Raw genomic sequence first — 17182 nt, 5'->3', positions numbered from 1 at the left:
ATTCTCTTGTTACCCCCAAAGTTTCCAAAACCTGGGGTGAAAGATCATTTGTTTACTCATCCTCGAAGCTATGGAACAGCCTCCCTCATAACATCAAACAGTGCTTGACTTCTGAAACTTTCAAAAATTACCTCAAAACATTTCTGTTCAATTCTTCTTAATTTCTTTTTTAATTTCCTAAAAAGCGCCTTGAGCACTCTACGGAGTGGATTTGGCGCGATATAAGTCTTTATTATTATCATTATTATTGTATTCTAATCTAATCTAATCCACTTTAATCTAGTATTACCTTGTGGACAGGGCACTGGGTCATTATCTGGCTGGCAGTACATTCCAGCCGGGCAATCTAGACAAGCTGAGAGACCGGTCGTATTGGAGTACGTCCCTTCCTCACACACGATCGGAACAGACGACCCCAAGGGACAGTGGTACCGCTCAGGACAGATCTGACCAGTCACGTTGTCATGCGGATCACCTCGTATAGCGCCACCGATGCAATAGTAACCCTCGAAACAGTCACCTATCAAGCACAAATAAATATAATTATGTAACGTGAAATTAAACCACGCTGCAGAATTCTACAAGCACATACAAAGCCTAGAATCAAACAAAAACAGATAAAATAGAATAAGAAATAATGCATGTTACTGAGGGTAAGAAGTACAAGCATGAGGTACTTTTGGAACACTTCTGGGCCTTGTTTCATGTAGACTTTAGACTTGTTTAATAGAAAAATCCCAAATTTCTATAACAAATTTAATATCAGCCAATTAGATTTCAGTAGCTTTTAACTGCTATCGCAAATAATGATAATAATATTAATATAGGATTTGTATAGCGCATGTATCCACCTTGCTAGGTGCTCAAGGCGCTCTTATCTTACCCCAGCTAAGCTAGTCTACCGATTCTGGTGCGCACAGCTTTTTGAGGAATTACTTCCTGCCGGTACCCATTTACCTCACCCGGGTCGAGTGCAGCACAGTGTGGATGAATATAACTAGCTTTATGAAATGGGCCCTTGGTTTCTGGACGGTTTACATGTAATTATTCTCGTGCCCAAGTAATAAAACATTTTTTTTCTCTCTAAAAGGAGTCAAGATTTTTTCTTTCTGACAACCAGGGAGACCCAACAGCAGTGGTGTACCTAGGATTTTCCAAAGGGGGGGGGGCAAATTCGTCCGCCAAAAATTTGACAAGCAAAAAAAAAAGGTCTTCGAGTTTTCAAGTTCAGAGGAGCGGGCCAGGGATCAGTTGGAACTCGTCAGGGGGGACAGGGATACATGGGGGCAGTCTGCACCCTCTGCCCCCTCGTAGGTACGCTAATGCCCAACAGAGCAGTGATATGTTACCTGTTTCTTGTGATTCACCGGCCATCTCGCAGTACTTCCCAGGATTACAGGAAACGCATTCATCGATCGACGCAGCTCCTTGGTAGGTCAGGAAGGTTCCTGGGGGACATTCTACCATCAGGGTAGTTCCTAGTGGACAGTAGTGACCGGTGCGACATTGGTCACCCCACGTCACTATGACTTGACCTTTGTATAACAAGATGAATAGAGGATGACAGATCGTGTAAGGCAAAAGAAAGTAGTTGCAGCAAATAATAGTTCCATGAGGTCTTTAAAATCAAGGTTAAATGTTACCTCATCATAGTTTTAGTTCTGGTACCTTGAAATAAACTTATCTTTATGAAATCATGAAATCTTAGCTCAAAACCGATAATACTGCTTATGATCACTAACACTAAAAGGCATATGTGGGACAATGTATTAATATCATTGGGAAAAATACCAGACATGAAATTCTGTGCTTATTTACTCATTTCTCAGCAATAACACATTTTTTTTCCAGAGCCATTTGGCACATGTTTTTCATTCATACATATGAACACTTGGGTGGTTATTTTATTGGATTCTGTTTGAACTCGTTTTAAGATCGTTACCACAACTTGTATTTATCTTTAAAGGGGAATCCAACCCAAATAAAAACTTGTTTTTATAAGGAAAAGAAAAATCAGACAAGTTGATAGGTGAAAGTTTGAACAATATTGGACAAACAACAAGAAAGTTATGAATTTTTAAAAGTTGTAAATATTGGTAATCACTATACCCATGGAGACTTCAAATTGGCCGCATATGGGATGTCATAGTGATGTAAGGCAAGGACTACTCTTCCATGTACTCCAATACATTTTATGGCTAAAATGTCATTTTTCCCAAAAGTTTTATTTCAAATTATATTTTTCTTTCATGAGGACATACTACAATATACTACCTGGGTTATATTTAGAATACTGCCCTAGAGGAATGAGTACTTAGGAGAAAACCACAATCCCTGATAATAAAGTACATGGCCTATGGAAAAGTTGTCCTTGCCCTTGTCATAATTTACTTTACACAGTTGCCAATTTGAAATCTACATAGTATTAGCGATCTCAATTTTAAAGCAGCTATAACTTTCTCATTGCTTGTCCGATTTCTTTCAAACTTTCACCATTCTGTTTAATTTATTTTTCTCCTTCCCAACATAACATTTTATGGCCAAGGCTGGATTCCCCTTTAATGAAATCTCAAATCAGTGGTAGTGAGTAGAGCAGCTTTAGATTCTCCATGTAACTACATGTAAAAGTTGACCTTAACCCTTTGTAACCCCCCCCCCCCGAGGAATCTGTTGTCGACTACATGTACGCCACCGCAAAAATTCTTTATGCTTGCTGACTTTTTAGTTTCAAGGCTTGCCCATCTTTCGACCAAATTTGTAACGCCCGGGTACCTGATAGAAAATTTACGCAACATTTCATAAGAGCATGTCAGACCAAAATTCCTTTAACTCTTCATGCGTTCACCTGTAAACCCCCTGTGTGTTGCATTATTTTAGCATGATCCCCTCTACGCAGTATAATACACTCTGTTATTTAGAGTGCCGTAACTTTTTATCTGATCATTTTGAAAGAAAATGTTGTGTAGCAAACTTGTAGAGTGTTTCCTGGGCTTTCTTATCATATATAAATTTATTGGATAAATTATGGAAAAATGTATAGTAATTTACATTTTCTAAATGCTTTCTCCTAATACTTCCAACAAAATTCGTGCCATGAGTCACAGACTCCTAACAATAAACCTGGCCATGGTATTGTTTGTGAGAAGGGCTTTTATTGATTTTCTCCTCTCCTTTTTCAATGAACTTACTGGCTGTGATCAGGATTAGTCAGGATGTATTGATTTTTTGGGAAAACTCAACGATTCTGTAATTTGTAAACTGCGATATCCGTCGAACGCTAAACTAATGTCGCACGTGCCATTGATTGATCGCTACACTTGTATGGTATACACAAATGCCAGGCCATACATTGTAGCTAGTCACGCTCCGGGGCATGCAATTCTTCCAAAAACAATGGGACAGGGGACGTCTATGGGAAATGTGTGGTTGTGCAAAAATGCGAACGAAACACGCCTACGGATGTGCAATAATGCGAACTAAACGCATGAAGAGTTAAAAAAAGTTAATTTTGTGTACAAAGTCAATGCAAATTGTATTTTCAACTGAAAATCATAAATTTATGATTATTCTTACTTTTGCTGGTTTAATTGGATTTATTCTATGCTGTTTATGATCACAAGATGGGCTTACCAATACAAGCTCTGCTTTTTGATATGTCCCTCCTTCTTATTTTCATATGTTATTACCAGTAATTATTTCATTATCAGAATGTGTATTGAAACTACGACTCATTGATTTACCCATCACTTTCCCATAACATTATTTGTAACTGCAGTTATGATGTTTATGCAGCTTTGTTTATTAAGTATGTATTTGTTTGTTGTTATGTTCATTGTCTGAAAATGAAAATACAATAGTAATTGACATTGAAAGAGTCCCTAAAAAACATTTCTCTTTCATATACATGTAAATGCATGTTTAAATCATAGGATATACATGTAACTTAAATGTCAACTCCACCCCAGAGAAATGTTGATTTGAATAAATAGAGAAAAATCAAACAAGCACAATGCAGAAAATTTCGTTAAAATCGAATGTAAAATTAGAAAGTTATGACATTTCAAAGTTTCGCTTATTTTTAACAGAATAGTCATATGAACGAGCCAGTTACATCCAAATGAGAGAGTTGATGATGTCACTCACTCACTATTTCTTGTTTTTTATTGTTTGAATTATACAATATTTCAATTTTTACAAATTTGACGATTAGGACCATCTTGCCTGAAGCACAAAATGTTAAAATAATGGATTTCCACGTGTTCTTAGAGGAATGAAACTTCATTTCACATGACAATGATGAGAAAATAAAAATATTTTATATTTCATATAATACAATACAAACGATATAGTGAGTGAGTGATGTCATCAGTTCCTCATTTGCATACTGACCAGTATGTGCATATAAATGTTTTGTGAAATTAAGCAAAACTTTAAAATGTCATAACTTTCTTACTTTACATCCGATTTTGATGAAATTTTCAGTGTTACATGTATGCTTGTTGAATTTTTCTCTTTTTAATCAAATCAACATTTTGTTGGGGTGGACTTGTCCTTTAAATGCTGTGCTTCAATATCACCCTCCCTATTTTCATGATTAAATAAATTCAACCAATCAGGAATAACTCATCTCTTACCATCCGAGGAATCATTGTTGTAGACTGGAGTAGCGTACAGGCCTCCTTCATAGCAAATATGGCCAGCAGAGCACTTGGCCGTCGGTTGGATGGCGCCCCGATCATCGCAGTAGTAACCAGTAGGGCAGATGGTACAGTTGTCTTCGTGGATTTGATAGGTGAGGTTGGAGTAGGTTCCGGTGGGACACAGAGAGTAGACAATAGAACCCTCAGGACAGAAGGCACCTGGTGAAAAAGAGCAACAACAGAGTAATAATAATAATAGTTATAATAATAATGTCATATTTACTGAAAATAGCCACTTCAAATCCGAAAAAAAAATTCTCCCAATGAGCTCTGCTTAAAGATAAATACCAATTGTGGTAACAACCCTCAAAATGAGTTCGGACAGAATCTAATGAAATGACCACCAAGTGTTTGTATGTTTTGAGCCAAGACTGCATAGTTTCACAAAGATCAGTTTGTATAAATGTCACTCTCCACTCTCGACCCAGGTGTAGTAAATGGGTACCTGGTAGGAAGAAATTCCTTGAATGCTCAATGTGCCCGATCAGGGTAGCCGTGCTAAGCCCAGGGTAATAGTATGCAGTGCTTAGAAATATTTGTATCAAGCGCTATATAAATGTTGCATATTATTATTATTAAATGTACCAGATCTAGATCTACTGTAAATACAGTATGGTGGTAATTAACCATAATTTAAAAGACTTTCTCATGAAATTATTGTTGCTGCAATAATCTTTTACCTGTAACATGATAATATTAATAATCTAAAGATTCTAGTATCTTATATTCTAATAAGAATTGTCAGAAATATAGTCGGTAGCTGTCCAGATTTCCAACAAGGTTAAGTCCTCGATTATGGGGTTTAGATTGATAACATGAAGGGATATTTGTTTCAACCCCTTTTGCTCTTCTTTGCCCTATTCTGTGCACCTTCCTCTAATTCCTGCCTTGATGCCCTCCACTTGCTTTTTCAATGTCTTCCTTGGTCACCCTCCCGTTCCGTCTACCCAAAACCAAAATCCCCTTCCAAAATCTGGCAAAGGCCTTGAGCCTGGCATCCTGTGCGGAGCGTTGTGGCCCAGTGGATTAGTCATCTGACTTTGAAACAGAGGGTCATGGATTCAAATCCCAGCCATGGCATAATTTCCTTCAGCATGAAACTGATCTACAATGTGCTGCAATCTAGGTGAGGTGAATGTGTACCTGGCAGGAATTTATTCCTTGAAATGCCACCGCACTGTAAAAGGCTGCCGGGCTAAAGTCCTTTGGAAGCGCATAGGGACGTTATGACATAATGTGATGTGCGCTATACAAGAACTGCGTTATTATTATTATTATTATCTCTGCATGAAGAATTGGCACAAAAGTTGACGTCATTATAGAGTTTAGTCCTTCATGATCAGGAGTGGCTGGATAAACACAGCACTAACAATTATTTTTTTTACCCACTCGCTCTACCATTGTGAAGCATGTTTGCTGATTTGAGGACGCCCATGGAAATACATGTAAGACAAGACTTTTCAAAGTTCCGTAACTCTGACACTTGAATATACCCAATTTTGGTGGAATTTGTTCCAAATTGTCTCTTTCATTATGATCTTTTTAATAAGATTGAACCTCTCCACGGGTGTTGGTTTCTTTTATCAAAGCCACACATACCAAAAAAAGACGTAAAAGCATAAAGATATCTGGAGAGCATTTCATGAAAGGAATTGTCGGATGTTTTATCTGACAAGTCCTGTTTTATCCGAAAGTTACCATAGTAACATTGCTTCTAGGCGAATCAAAATCCAAGAAATTTGTCAGATCCGACAACTTGTCGGACAAAAATATTGATGAAACGCTCCCCAGGGCCAGTAATTGGCAAAGCCTGAAAGCTGGAATCTCTTGAGGAATTTTCCTGAAATTTACCTGCAGGGCATCTTGTCATGTTGGTCATGGCCTCTTCCTCGCAGTAGTACCCCGCCTCACAGGTCAAGCAGGACCCAGCCCTGTCGAAGGGCATGTAGGTGCCCTGAGCACAGGGGAACGGCTGCGTGGATCCAGAGGGCGAGTAGTACCCCGGCTGCGTGACTGTCTGGTTAGGCGTGCTCGATCCACCAGTACAGTAGTACCCAGGGTTACACGGCCCAGTGGGTTCTATTCACAAAGATAACAGAAAGTAAGGAATGTTTATCAAGAAGACAAGAGAACCTCAAATAATAACAGGTAGTACAAAAGTACATTTAATTCTGGAGTTATATTTACAGGAATCCATTATTCTTTGAGATGAATTGACATTGAATTAAATATAAATTTGATATGATATTCCAATTTGAAGTGCAATGCCATTGCATTTCCCAAACATGTTCTTTGTCCTATGCTGAGGTTGAAAGATCAGGGTTCACATGTCTCTTCAGTAACCCTTGACCTTTGACCCGACCTACCTGGAGTTCTTGCGTTGCTGCAGTAAAATCCTGGGTCACAGTCCTCGCATCCCTGCGCATCGACGGCTCCGGATACATTACTATAGGTTCCTGGCGGACAGGGCGCACTGATGAATGAGCCTGGGAAAGAAAATCAAAAAGGCCTGTTAGTTGACAAAGTCAGGGAAATTGTTTATCTATATCATTGTCATCTTTCCAACATCATAACCACCATCATCATCACCATCATCATCATCATCATCATCATCACCATTGTCATAGACTGCTCCGACTGTACATGCAGGTTCCCAGAGGACAGGGGGCATTCACGAATGATCCTAGCAAAAGTAAATAGTAGTTGACAATTCATGACAGATCTTTCATTTTTCATCATTATTAACATCACCATCATCTTCATCATCATTTTCAAGATCATATGTGCATGTATCCTAACCTTACAAGAGCATTATCACCCTCATCATTAACGTTATTATCATCATCTATCATCATCATCATCATCCTTTTCATCATCTTCATCTTCATCATCACATCATCATCATCCTCATCATCACATCATCATAACCAATATCACCATCTAATAACACAATTCTCTTCCTCATCCTCAATCATCATCATCACCATAATCGTCACTGCCATAGAAGTCAGAAGTATCTCTCCCCCCATCATTATAACACAACAAAACCACTATGGTTTAGCAAGTTTGCGCCTAACAGGCTGCTTGGGATGCTATGAATCCAGTGACCGGGTAATAATAATTGTAAAGTGCTTTGAACAGTCGCAGATTGATAAAGCGCTATATAAATGCCAATTATTATTATTATCGTCATCACAACTGCCTCAGTAGACGATCATCCCCACCATCTTCATCATCATTATCAACACAACCAGCATCAATCCAAACATCACACACTGTGTTGCCTACCTGTCACACAGAAGCCTCCGGCAGGACACAGCTCTCCCGTAACCCCATCCGTCGGGGTGGAAGTGTACGCCCCTTCGTAGCACAGGTAACCCGGGTCGCACTGGGCCCGGGGGGTCTGGAGACCCGGAGCATCGCAGTACCATCCAGGATCACAGAGCGGACAGTCGGTCAATGCTTGAGCGCCTGGAATAAAGGGTAATAAGAGGTTATTTATTCCTGCCAAACCCTGCTTTACACCAATCTTTCTTTGTAAAAATAAGTGACTGCAGCATTCGAGTCAAAGACATGATATTGCCTGTTTTCCTGGGGAATTCAACACCATTTGGATAAATGGCCAGGCAACTGTTTACTTATCGGGGCACAAATGCCAATCTTATCACATTGACGTCTACATCCTACCGGGTACCCCTTTAACACCTGGGTGGAGAGTGGCAAACGTGGATGAATGCCTTGCCGAAGGGCATTAGCACCTGGTGATGTTCGAACCCTCGACCCTTGGTATAAGAGTCAAGTGACTGAACCACTAGACCATGACACCTTGCTCTGTAATGCCACTAATAATTGCCTCATAGAAGAGTCACTAACTCATTTTTCCCTGGCCCGACAGTTGCCTCTAACTAAGCGGGCTAAGCCAGAGGATTCTCCTTGGTAAACCAAGTTCGCTTTCCTCCAAAGATGTGTCTATTACAGATATTCCCAATGCTTTTCACAAAGTCTAGGATCAGCAAAACATTAACAAACCGCTCCCCGTGACAGCTGACGGCCAACTGACTTTTAAACAAATTCAAGCGAGTCCAGCTCACCTGTATCATTTCCATATCGGCCAGCAGCGCAAGGGACAGGTGCCGTTGAGTTGTCCGGGCAGTAGTACCCTCGAGGGCAGACGATACCATTGGCAATGCCCTGGGTACAGTATTCCCCAGCTGGACAAGGGATGCAGTCCTCGACGAAGCGAGCTCCTGTGGTGTCTCGGTAAGTTCCCGCCGGACAAGCAACCTGGAACAAGGAAAATTTTTTATAAGTTTAGAATTCTGCTTTATATAGTGCTTCATACATCTGAATAAAGTTTCTAAGTACTCAACAGATATATTAGCAGTATAGTGCATTTGGAACAACATCTCTGAGCGCTTTAGTAATATATTAATACCCTGGACTCTGACATGCTCACACAAAATTCACATTTTTTCCACTCTCTGGGGAGCTTTCCAATAAGAGTCGACTGTCGACCGCGCCATCCCGCCGATTATTGGCACGCAGGTTGTCTGGGACATAATCTACAAAAATTGTACAGTAATTTTTCTCTGTGCAAATTTCCATCAAGTAATTATGCTAATTAATGCGTAATGAGTATGCAAAATCATACTTCTTAGCGAGTGTAAATGAACAAAAATGCGGCATCAGATCTATTTCTTATGTATTAATACTTTTTTGCAATTTCTTACATATTTCCGTGTTTTTGGACCTTTTGTTTTTCATTGTTTTTTTTCATTGAAATTTGTTGGGGACACTTCTGAGATCATTGACAGCATGAAAAGAATAGACCAGCAACACTAAAGATATTCAAACATTTATGATTTTTTGTTGAAAATGCAATTTGCATTTGCATTGACACAAAATCATTTTTTTGAGCAATTTTTGTCTGACATGCACTTACATAATGCCGCATACCCAGGTGACACAAAATTGGTCTCAAAAGTTGCACAAGACTTGACAGTAAAAAGTCAGTGAGCAGCACGGTCAAAAAATTACGCACCGCGAAAATATTATGCAAATTGAGGGCCACCCCACCCGCCCAGACAGGGTTAAAAATCCTACTAAATAGGATAATATCCTACCAAATTGGCAGCTCTGTATTTACAAACTTTAGAGAGAGCTAGAAGTCAATTTGGGTTATTAAAAACTGATGAAATTACTAGAGATTTGGGCCCATATCCTAGAGTTGGGTTTAATTTAAACTCAGGTTTAAAGTTGTGGGTTAAGTATGGTAAGCCAATTGTTACATAAATCACTAACAGTAGAGATATCATACTTCAGCTCTTTTGGCTCTCAAATCATTCATAATTGTCTAGGAAGTATAAATAGATGATCGTCTTCATCATCGATGAATCAGGAAAGAGCACAGTATACATAAGAAACATACAACTTAATACAAAATTTTGATACCTTTGGCTTCCCATACTTAAGCCACAACTTTAAACCTGAGTTTAAATTAAACCCAACTCCAGAATTCATGCCTCAGTGTACTCCATACCTGTTCTGGTCCATAGGATCCGATGAGCGGCGGTGAGGAAGCATAGACATTGGCAATGTTGGTTGGGCAGTAGAAGCCCACACTACACGGCGCCGTCGGTGTTGAGATACCCTCCAAGCAGTAATAGCCGGCGTCACAAGCGGTGCAGTCGGTGATGGCACCGATACCGACAGAGGGATTGTAGGTACCGACAGGGCAGTTGAGCTCCTCGGGCGTGGCTGTGAAAGGGGTACAAAAAAAGGGTATGGTCGTTACTTTTCCCTTGACATGTAGGAGGACAGAGAAGCAAAAACTTTCATCACAAATAAGCAGACATTGATGATATCGAGTATCGAATCATATGTCCACAGAACATTTGCAAACTACAACTGGGTGTAGTCATTATTGTACTCTTGAAATTTATGAGATAAAAAAGAAAGAATATTACATGTAGCATCAGAGTTAGAGTCATCATTATTATTGTTTGAAGATAAAAAAATCTATTTCGAATATTTACAGAGAACCTTCCCTGGCAACCTATTGTTGCTTATGGGAGAGCTAGGTTTACACGGATTTCACAGGAACATATACATCCACTCCGCAGCCAATTACCTTCAGGACAGTAGTGACTGACACTGCAATTCACCGCTTCATCCAGGCCGTTAAGACCCGTGGTGCAGTACAACCCTGCCGGGCACCGCTTGTTCGTCGTCATATCAGTGTACGAAGTCGTCACGTTGTCGCAGTAGTACCCCGCTTCGCACGTCTCGCAACTGCTCTTCCCCGGCTTGGAGAAGGTTCCAGTACCGCAATCGTACGGATATATGGTGTTGGCGGAGCAGTAGGAACCGCCGGGGCAGTCCATGCAGTTGTCTTGGTATTTGGCTGGTGAACCATAGAGGGTACCGTTGGTATCCACACCGTAAGGCATGTAGGTTCCAGCAGGGCACTCAATAGGGTTGACTGCACCGTACTCACAATAAGAACCTGATAAAAGAAATGGGATTGAAGATTGTAATATCCTTCAAAAGACGTTTTAGAGGCAAAGTACACTCCTGGCTTTTTTTTTTTCAAATTATCTACAGTGCATAAAGACCTGATAGTTTAACTAACATATGCACTGGATATAAAGCAATCTTTAGTTTGATTTGAATTTATTATTCCTCCCATTTTATTTTACAATTCAGAATTAAACATACATGATAAACAAAGAAACACTGAATTACATATATAGTTGAAAATGTGAATATGTCTAGAAAAATAACAAAGCATTCCCTGACTTAGTACGATAATTAAAAAAAAAGTTTCTTGGAAAAATGGGGTGGAACCTAAATGAAAAGCAAGGCTTGTATTTCATAGGTCCCTTAAAATGATTATATTATTGTTTTTCATGTATTCTCTATTTCTATTACCATTATTATTGTTCTGTTATTATTAATCAAACTGTTATGATTACTTCAGTATCATTATTATTATCATCATCATCATCATTATTATTATTATTATTATCATTATTACTATTATTATTATTATCATTATTATTATTATTATCATTTTTATTATTATCATTATTATTATTATTATCATTATTATTATTATTATTATTATTAATATTATTATTATCATTATTATTATTATTATTATTATTATTATTATCATTATTATTATTATTATCATCTTTATTATTATTATTATTATTATTATTATCATTATTATTATTATTATTATTATCATCATTATTATTATTATTATTACTATCATTATTATTATCATCATCATCATTATTATCATTATCATAATTATCATCAACATCCTCCTCATCATCATTATGAATATCATTATTGCTATGCCAAAAACAAAATGAATAATTCATGGTCTAAATTTGGGAGCATGTTTGTGAATTAGCTACTTTGCGTAACACTTACCCTGTGGACAGGTCATACACTGTGATACATTGTGTCTTTGATACTCTGTGTTGTAGGTCCCGTTGGGGCAGCCGTACTGCTCAGCAAACTCCGTCCCTTCTGGGCAGTAGTACCCGGGTGGACATACATCGTCTTCTGTTGCTCCTCCACCTGCAAAACACAATACATATTACTCTTTGCAATCATTTTCATTCATTTAACTTTAAAATTCATTTTAAAACTTATTATAGCTAGCCCCTGCATTTTTACCCACTTCACTATTTTACATGCTTCATTTATGTATGTATTTTTCAGCCTGTTTCATTATTTACATTTTCGACTGTCACACAAAATGTACTAATTTACGTCATCGTTATTGTATCATTCTATTTTCATTCGTTGATTTATGAATAAAATGCAGAAACTCCAGCAAAAAATAAAAAATAAAATAATACACACGTACATGTAATTATATCCATGATATGGTAGTAGAAAGACCCAAAGTATACATGTACATGTTCAAACCCTCTCCTTAATCTTCAAAGATGTTAGCAGAGGAGCATTTTTCGCAAATGTCACGTTACCCATCTGTATCTGCTAAAAATGTGATTGAGATTACACGGCGCCATCACGTGACGGCTCTCTACCAATCATTCAATTAGGATATACCTACCGAGGCAGTCATAGCCTGGAATACATGAATCACATCAGCGAGAAATATTGCTCATACAGAGCCTCAAATAAGCATCTTCTAAAAAGTGTTTAAAATTAGACAGCGCCCCCATGTGACAGCTCTCAGCCAATCATTCAGTTAGGATCTGCTTACCGAGGCAGTAATAGCCAGGAGTACATGGATCACACTGGTCTGCCCTGGAGAGGTTGGACGAGAAGGAGAACGTTCCGGCCAAACATGGGTACCGGTCAGGGCTAGGGGTCTGGAGCGGGCAGTAATAGCCAGGCTTGCATGGCTTAGGTGGGTTGATTGTTTCTCCTGTTAGAAAATGTTCAGAGAAAATGAAAGATGTTTGATATAGATATTCAGATGTTCAAAATTTATTGTCATGTTCAAGTAAAGTATATTAAACATGGCATAAAAATCATATTCTGGCTGTTGGTATACCGTACACAGAATACAATATATAATACACATTTACAAACTTATGGCATTGAATGATATATGATACTTGTACAACGTACAAAACCACGACACATGATAATTATAAACCTACACAAACCTAAAAGAACATTGCAAAAAACAGATTGGAGTAATTTCGGAACCACATACCTGGGCATTGCAAATTTGGTCTCAAAATATGCATAAGACTTGAAAGTAAAAAGTCAGCGAGTGGCGAGGTAAACAAAAATTGTGCGGCAGGGTAGTGACGAAATTTGTCGGGGGGGGGGGTCAAATTGAACCCCCCCCCCCCCCCCGTTTAATAAGGAATAATCCAATCAGTAATATTGTGAGCTGAATGAGCATAGACAATGCAAAACCCCTGTGAAGCTTGCACTCTAATATCAATATCACACAGGAGGGATTATGATTGCGTTCATGTGTGAGTATTTGAGTTTTGTCAGACGTTTATCAATCAGATATGCATGGAGAAGTGTTAAGTAGTAGTTAAAGGTAAAGAAAAGTAGTTGCAGAAAAGAATTATTTCATGAGAATGTCTTTTAAAATGAAGTTGAATTTTCATCATATTATCATATACCGGTCTCTAGATATATACATCAGTGTAAACTTATTTTTGTGAAATTGTGACGTCTTAGCTCAAAACTGATAATTCTGATGACACAAACACAGAAAAGCATACGTGGGACAGTATATATATTGCTTGGGGAAAATACCAGACATGCTTATTTTACTCACTTCTCACGAATGAAACATTTCCTTCCAGAGCTATTTGGCACATTTTTTTTATTTATAAATACAAACATTTGGGTGCTAAGTTTATTGGATTCTCTTCAAAGTCATATTGAGATCATGACCGCAACTTATTTTTATTGCGTAAATAAAAACTTGTCAGTGACATTCTTCTTTTTATTAAACTTATTATTTCGCATTATTATATCAGCTTTGATTTGCACGTTAGTTCTTAATTAACATTGGTTTGACTTTTAAAAAATCTGAGCTAGAAGGTCACACTTGTCACCTGTGTCTGTGATATGTTACAAAAATGAAGCCCAGAAAAAATTGCGTTCGAAAATAATTATTTAGTGCTTAAAAAATTGAAATATAAAGTGACCGGAAACACCATCTTAATTTCATCCCATACACTTATGTGTACTATTTAGGTGTCTATAAGAAGCCTATTTACAAAATCGGGGTTTGCCTTGTAGTTTTCGCTTTTCATTTTCAACAATGGTTGTTTTCAGGGTTTATTAGTTCTAATACATGCATTTGTACACATGTTTCATCTTGGTTTGAGATTTTTTTATCGGCTGCTCACAAAGTTAAACAATACCTTTAACCTTTTCAGGAGCCTGATGTAAATAGGGTTTTCATTCTTATCTTGTGTTCTCCTGAATAATAATAATAATAACAATAGGCATTTATATAGCGCCATCTATCTAGAAATATTCTATTCCGAGGCGTGTTGTTATTATTATTATTACCCCGGCTTTAGCTCGAGTTGCCTTTCAGCGCTCATGCATTCAAGGAATTAGTCCTACCGGGTACTCATTCACCTCACCTGGGTCGAGTGCAGCACAACGTGGATAAATTTCTTGCTGATGGAAATTACGCCATGGCTGGGATTCGAACCCACAACCCTCTGTTTCAAAGTCAGCAGACTTATCCACTGGGCCACAACCGCTCCACTGAATAAATACATTACAATCTTTAAGTCCACTGACCTGTTCCCCATGAGCAATAGGTTCCTTCTGGGCAAGGTGAGCATTCATCAGGAGAGGTCAAGCTGGTTGAGCCGGTGTATGACCCTTCACCACAAGGGAACTGGTCATCAGTGATGGTTCCATTCGGACAGTAGTATCCTGTCAGTGAAATGAATTATAAATAAACAAACAAATATATTAATAAATAAATGAATAACATGAATAAATAAATAAACACATAAACAAGGGATCTGGTCATTAGTAATGGTTGAATTCGGACAGTAGTATCCTGTCAGTGAAAGCATTAAGATATAAACAAATAAATAAATCAAAAAATTAATGAATTAATTACTTAACAAACAATCTAAAAACAAATGAATGAAAAATAAATGAATGAATAAATAAATAAGTAAATAAATAAGTATATAAATAAATATTATCATCAAATCATTTCATTGATTTTATCTTGATGTACTGTATCTTAATACTTTTAGAGAAGTAAAATAAATGAAATAAATTGAATTAATAGTTAATTAATCAACCAATAAACTGATAAATTAATTTTTTCCATGTGAAATTCATCTGAATTATTTTTTCTGACTGTGGCTAAACTCTTCACAAGCATCTTTAAGGATTTCTACACGTGCTCCATTTTTCATTTACTTTCATTTTTTTCAGTCAACCCAGGTGAGGTGAATGGGCACCTGGTAGGAATAAATTCTTCAAATGCTCGAACGCCTACATGTATATGGAAGCTGGGCTACAGCCGGGCAAATAATATGATACCAAATATTGAACACAGGAGAGTATATTAAAATAATAGCTGTACTATATAAATGGTCCATATTATCATCATTATGATAAACTACAAACCTTCTTTGCAAGGATGGGAGCTGTTGGTCAGCCCGGGAACTGGGCAGGATCTTCCTGCATCACAAAGCCGACAGTTGTAGGCATGGCCAGACTTTTCATCAGGGTTGTACGTCCCTGGCTCGCAGGCGACTGCGGCAGTCGTGGGCGAGTTGTCGCTCCCATAGGGACAGTAGTGACCTGCCGGGCAGTCGACGCACTGGGTCATGTTCTCGTACCCTTCATCCGGGCTACAAAGGAAGATGTACAAGAGTCTTATTTGAATACTTGGAAATACTTTGCAATATGATTAACATCGATACTCTCTGTTTCGAGGTGGTTTACGTTGTAATTATCATTACCCTGTTCATCAGATACTGGCATGAGTGAAAGAGAAGTGTACTCCCCTAGGTCCAAAATGGACAAGGATTCTGAAACCCTGGATAAATTGTGGGGGTAATATGTTTTACTAATGAACTCAACAGTGTTCATCATTTCCATACTATATCCCCCACTCCCTGAGTGAGTGAAAAAAAACTCACCCATAGGTCCCTAATGGACAAGGATTGTGAAAGCCTGAATACATTGTGGGGTAATATTTTTGACTAATGATCTCACTAGTGGTCATCATTTCCATACTATATCCCCAACTCCCTAAGTGAGTGAAAAAAAAATTACTCACCCATAGGTCCCTACTGGACAAGGATTGTGAAAGCCTGAATAAATTGTGGGGTAATATTTTTTTACTAATGAACTCACCAGAAATCAACATTTCCATACTAAATCCCCAACTCCCTAAGTGAGTGAAAAAAAAATGTACTTAACCGTAGGTCTCTAATGGACAACGATTATGAAAGCCTGAATACCTAGTGGGGGCAATAATATTTACTAATGAACTCGCCAGTGCTCATTATTTCCATACTATATCCCCAACTTCCTAAGTGAGAGAAAAAAACAAGAAATTTACTCACCCATAGGTTCCAAGTGGACACGGATTCTGAAAGCCTGAATACTGGCCAGCTAGGCAGTAAAATCCAGCTGGACAGACATCCTCTGCAGCAGAACTTCCCTCAGGGCAATAGTATCCAGCTGGGCATGTCTGACAGGCCAAAACCTCTGATGACTGGTTGACAAGATCATTGTAAGTACCGCCTAGAAATGCAAAAAATAAAATGATACTGTTAGAACTGCCTTGACAAAAAAAGATGTTAAATTAATAATGAGTAAAATAATACCTACAAAGTTGTAAAGAAGAGCTGCTAATCTCAACATGATAATTTTCAATATTATAAAAGCTGAAAATCAGTATATTGGTGAGGAAATCAGTATTTTCAAAAAAATAAATACCATAGGACAACAAATAAAACTGAAACTTT

The 17182-nt window shown here is 38.0% G+C and overlaps 1 protein-coding gene across 1 annotated transcript in view; it reads right to left on the bottom strand.

Annotated features, from left to right (window-relative positions):
* Positions 1–17182, bottom strand: part of LOC121420662 — a 187285-nt gene that overhangs the window by 142717 nt on the left and 27386 nt on the right. The window contains exons 16-29 of the mRNA XM_041615325.1: positions 16778–16958; positions 15831–16057; positions 14979–15116; positions 12949–13113; positions 12144–12293; positions 10831–11205; positions 10240–10457; positions 8792–8984; positions 7989–8171; positions 7067–7186; positions 6552–6779; positions 4635–4859; positions 1350–1535; positions 290–520 (exon numbers count right to left, since the gene is read on the bottom strand). Of these exons, the coding sequence (XP_041471259.1) occupies positions 290–520; positions 1350–1535; positions 4635–4859; positions 6552–6779; positions 7067–7186; positions 7989–8171; positions 8792–8984; positions 10240–10457; positions 10831–11205; positions 12144–12293; positions 12949–13113; positions 14979–15116; positions 15831–16057; positions 16778–16958 (2820 nt within the window). The remainder of the gene's footprint in view (positions 1–289; positions 521–1349; positions 1536–4634; positions 4860–6551; positions 6780–7066; positions 7187–7988; positions 8172–8791; positions 8985–10239; positions 10458–10830; positions 11206–12143; positions 12294–12948; positions 13114–14978; positions 15117–15830; positions 16058–16777; positions 16959–17182) is intronic.

This window comes from Lytechinus variegatus, chromosome 8 (genome assembly GCF_018143015.1).
Source record: "Lytechinus variegatus isolate NC3 chromosome 8, Lvar_3.0, whole genome shotgun sequence".
Taxonomy (NCBI): Eukaryota; Metazoa; Echinodermata; class Echinoidea; order Temnopleuroida; family Toxopneustidae; genus Lytechinus; species Lytechinus variegatus.
The sequence above is the reverse complement of the archived record's forward strand: the minus strand, read 5'-3'. Positions and strand labels throughout refer to the sequence as shown.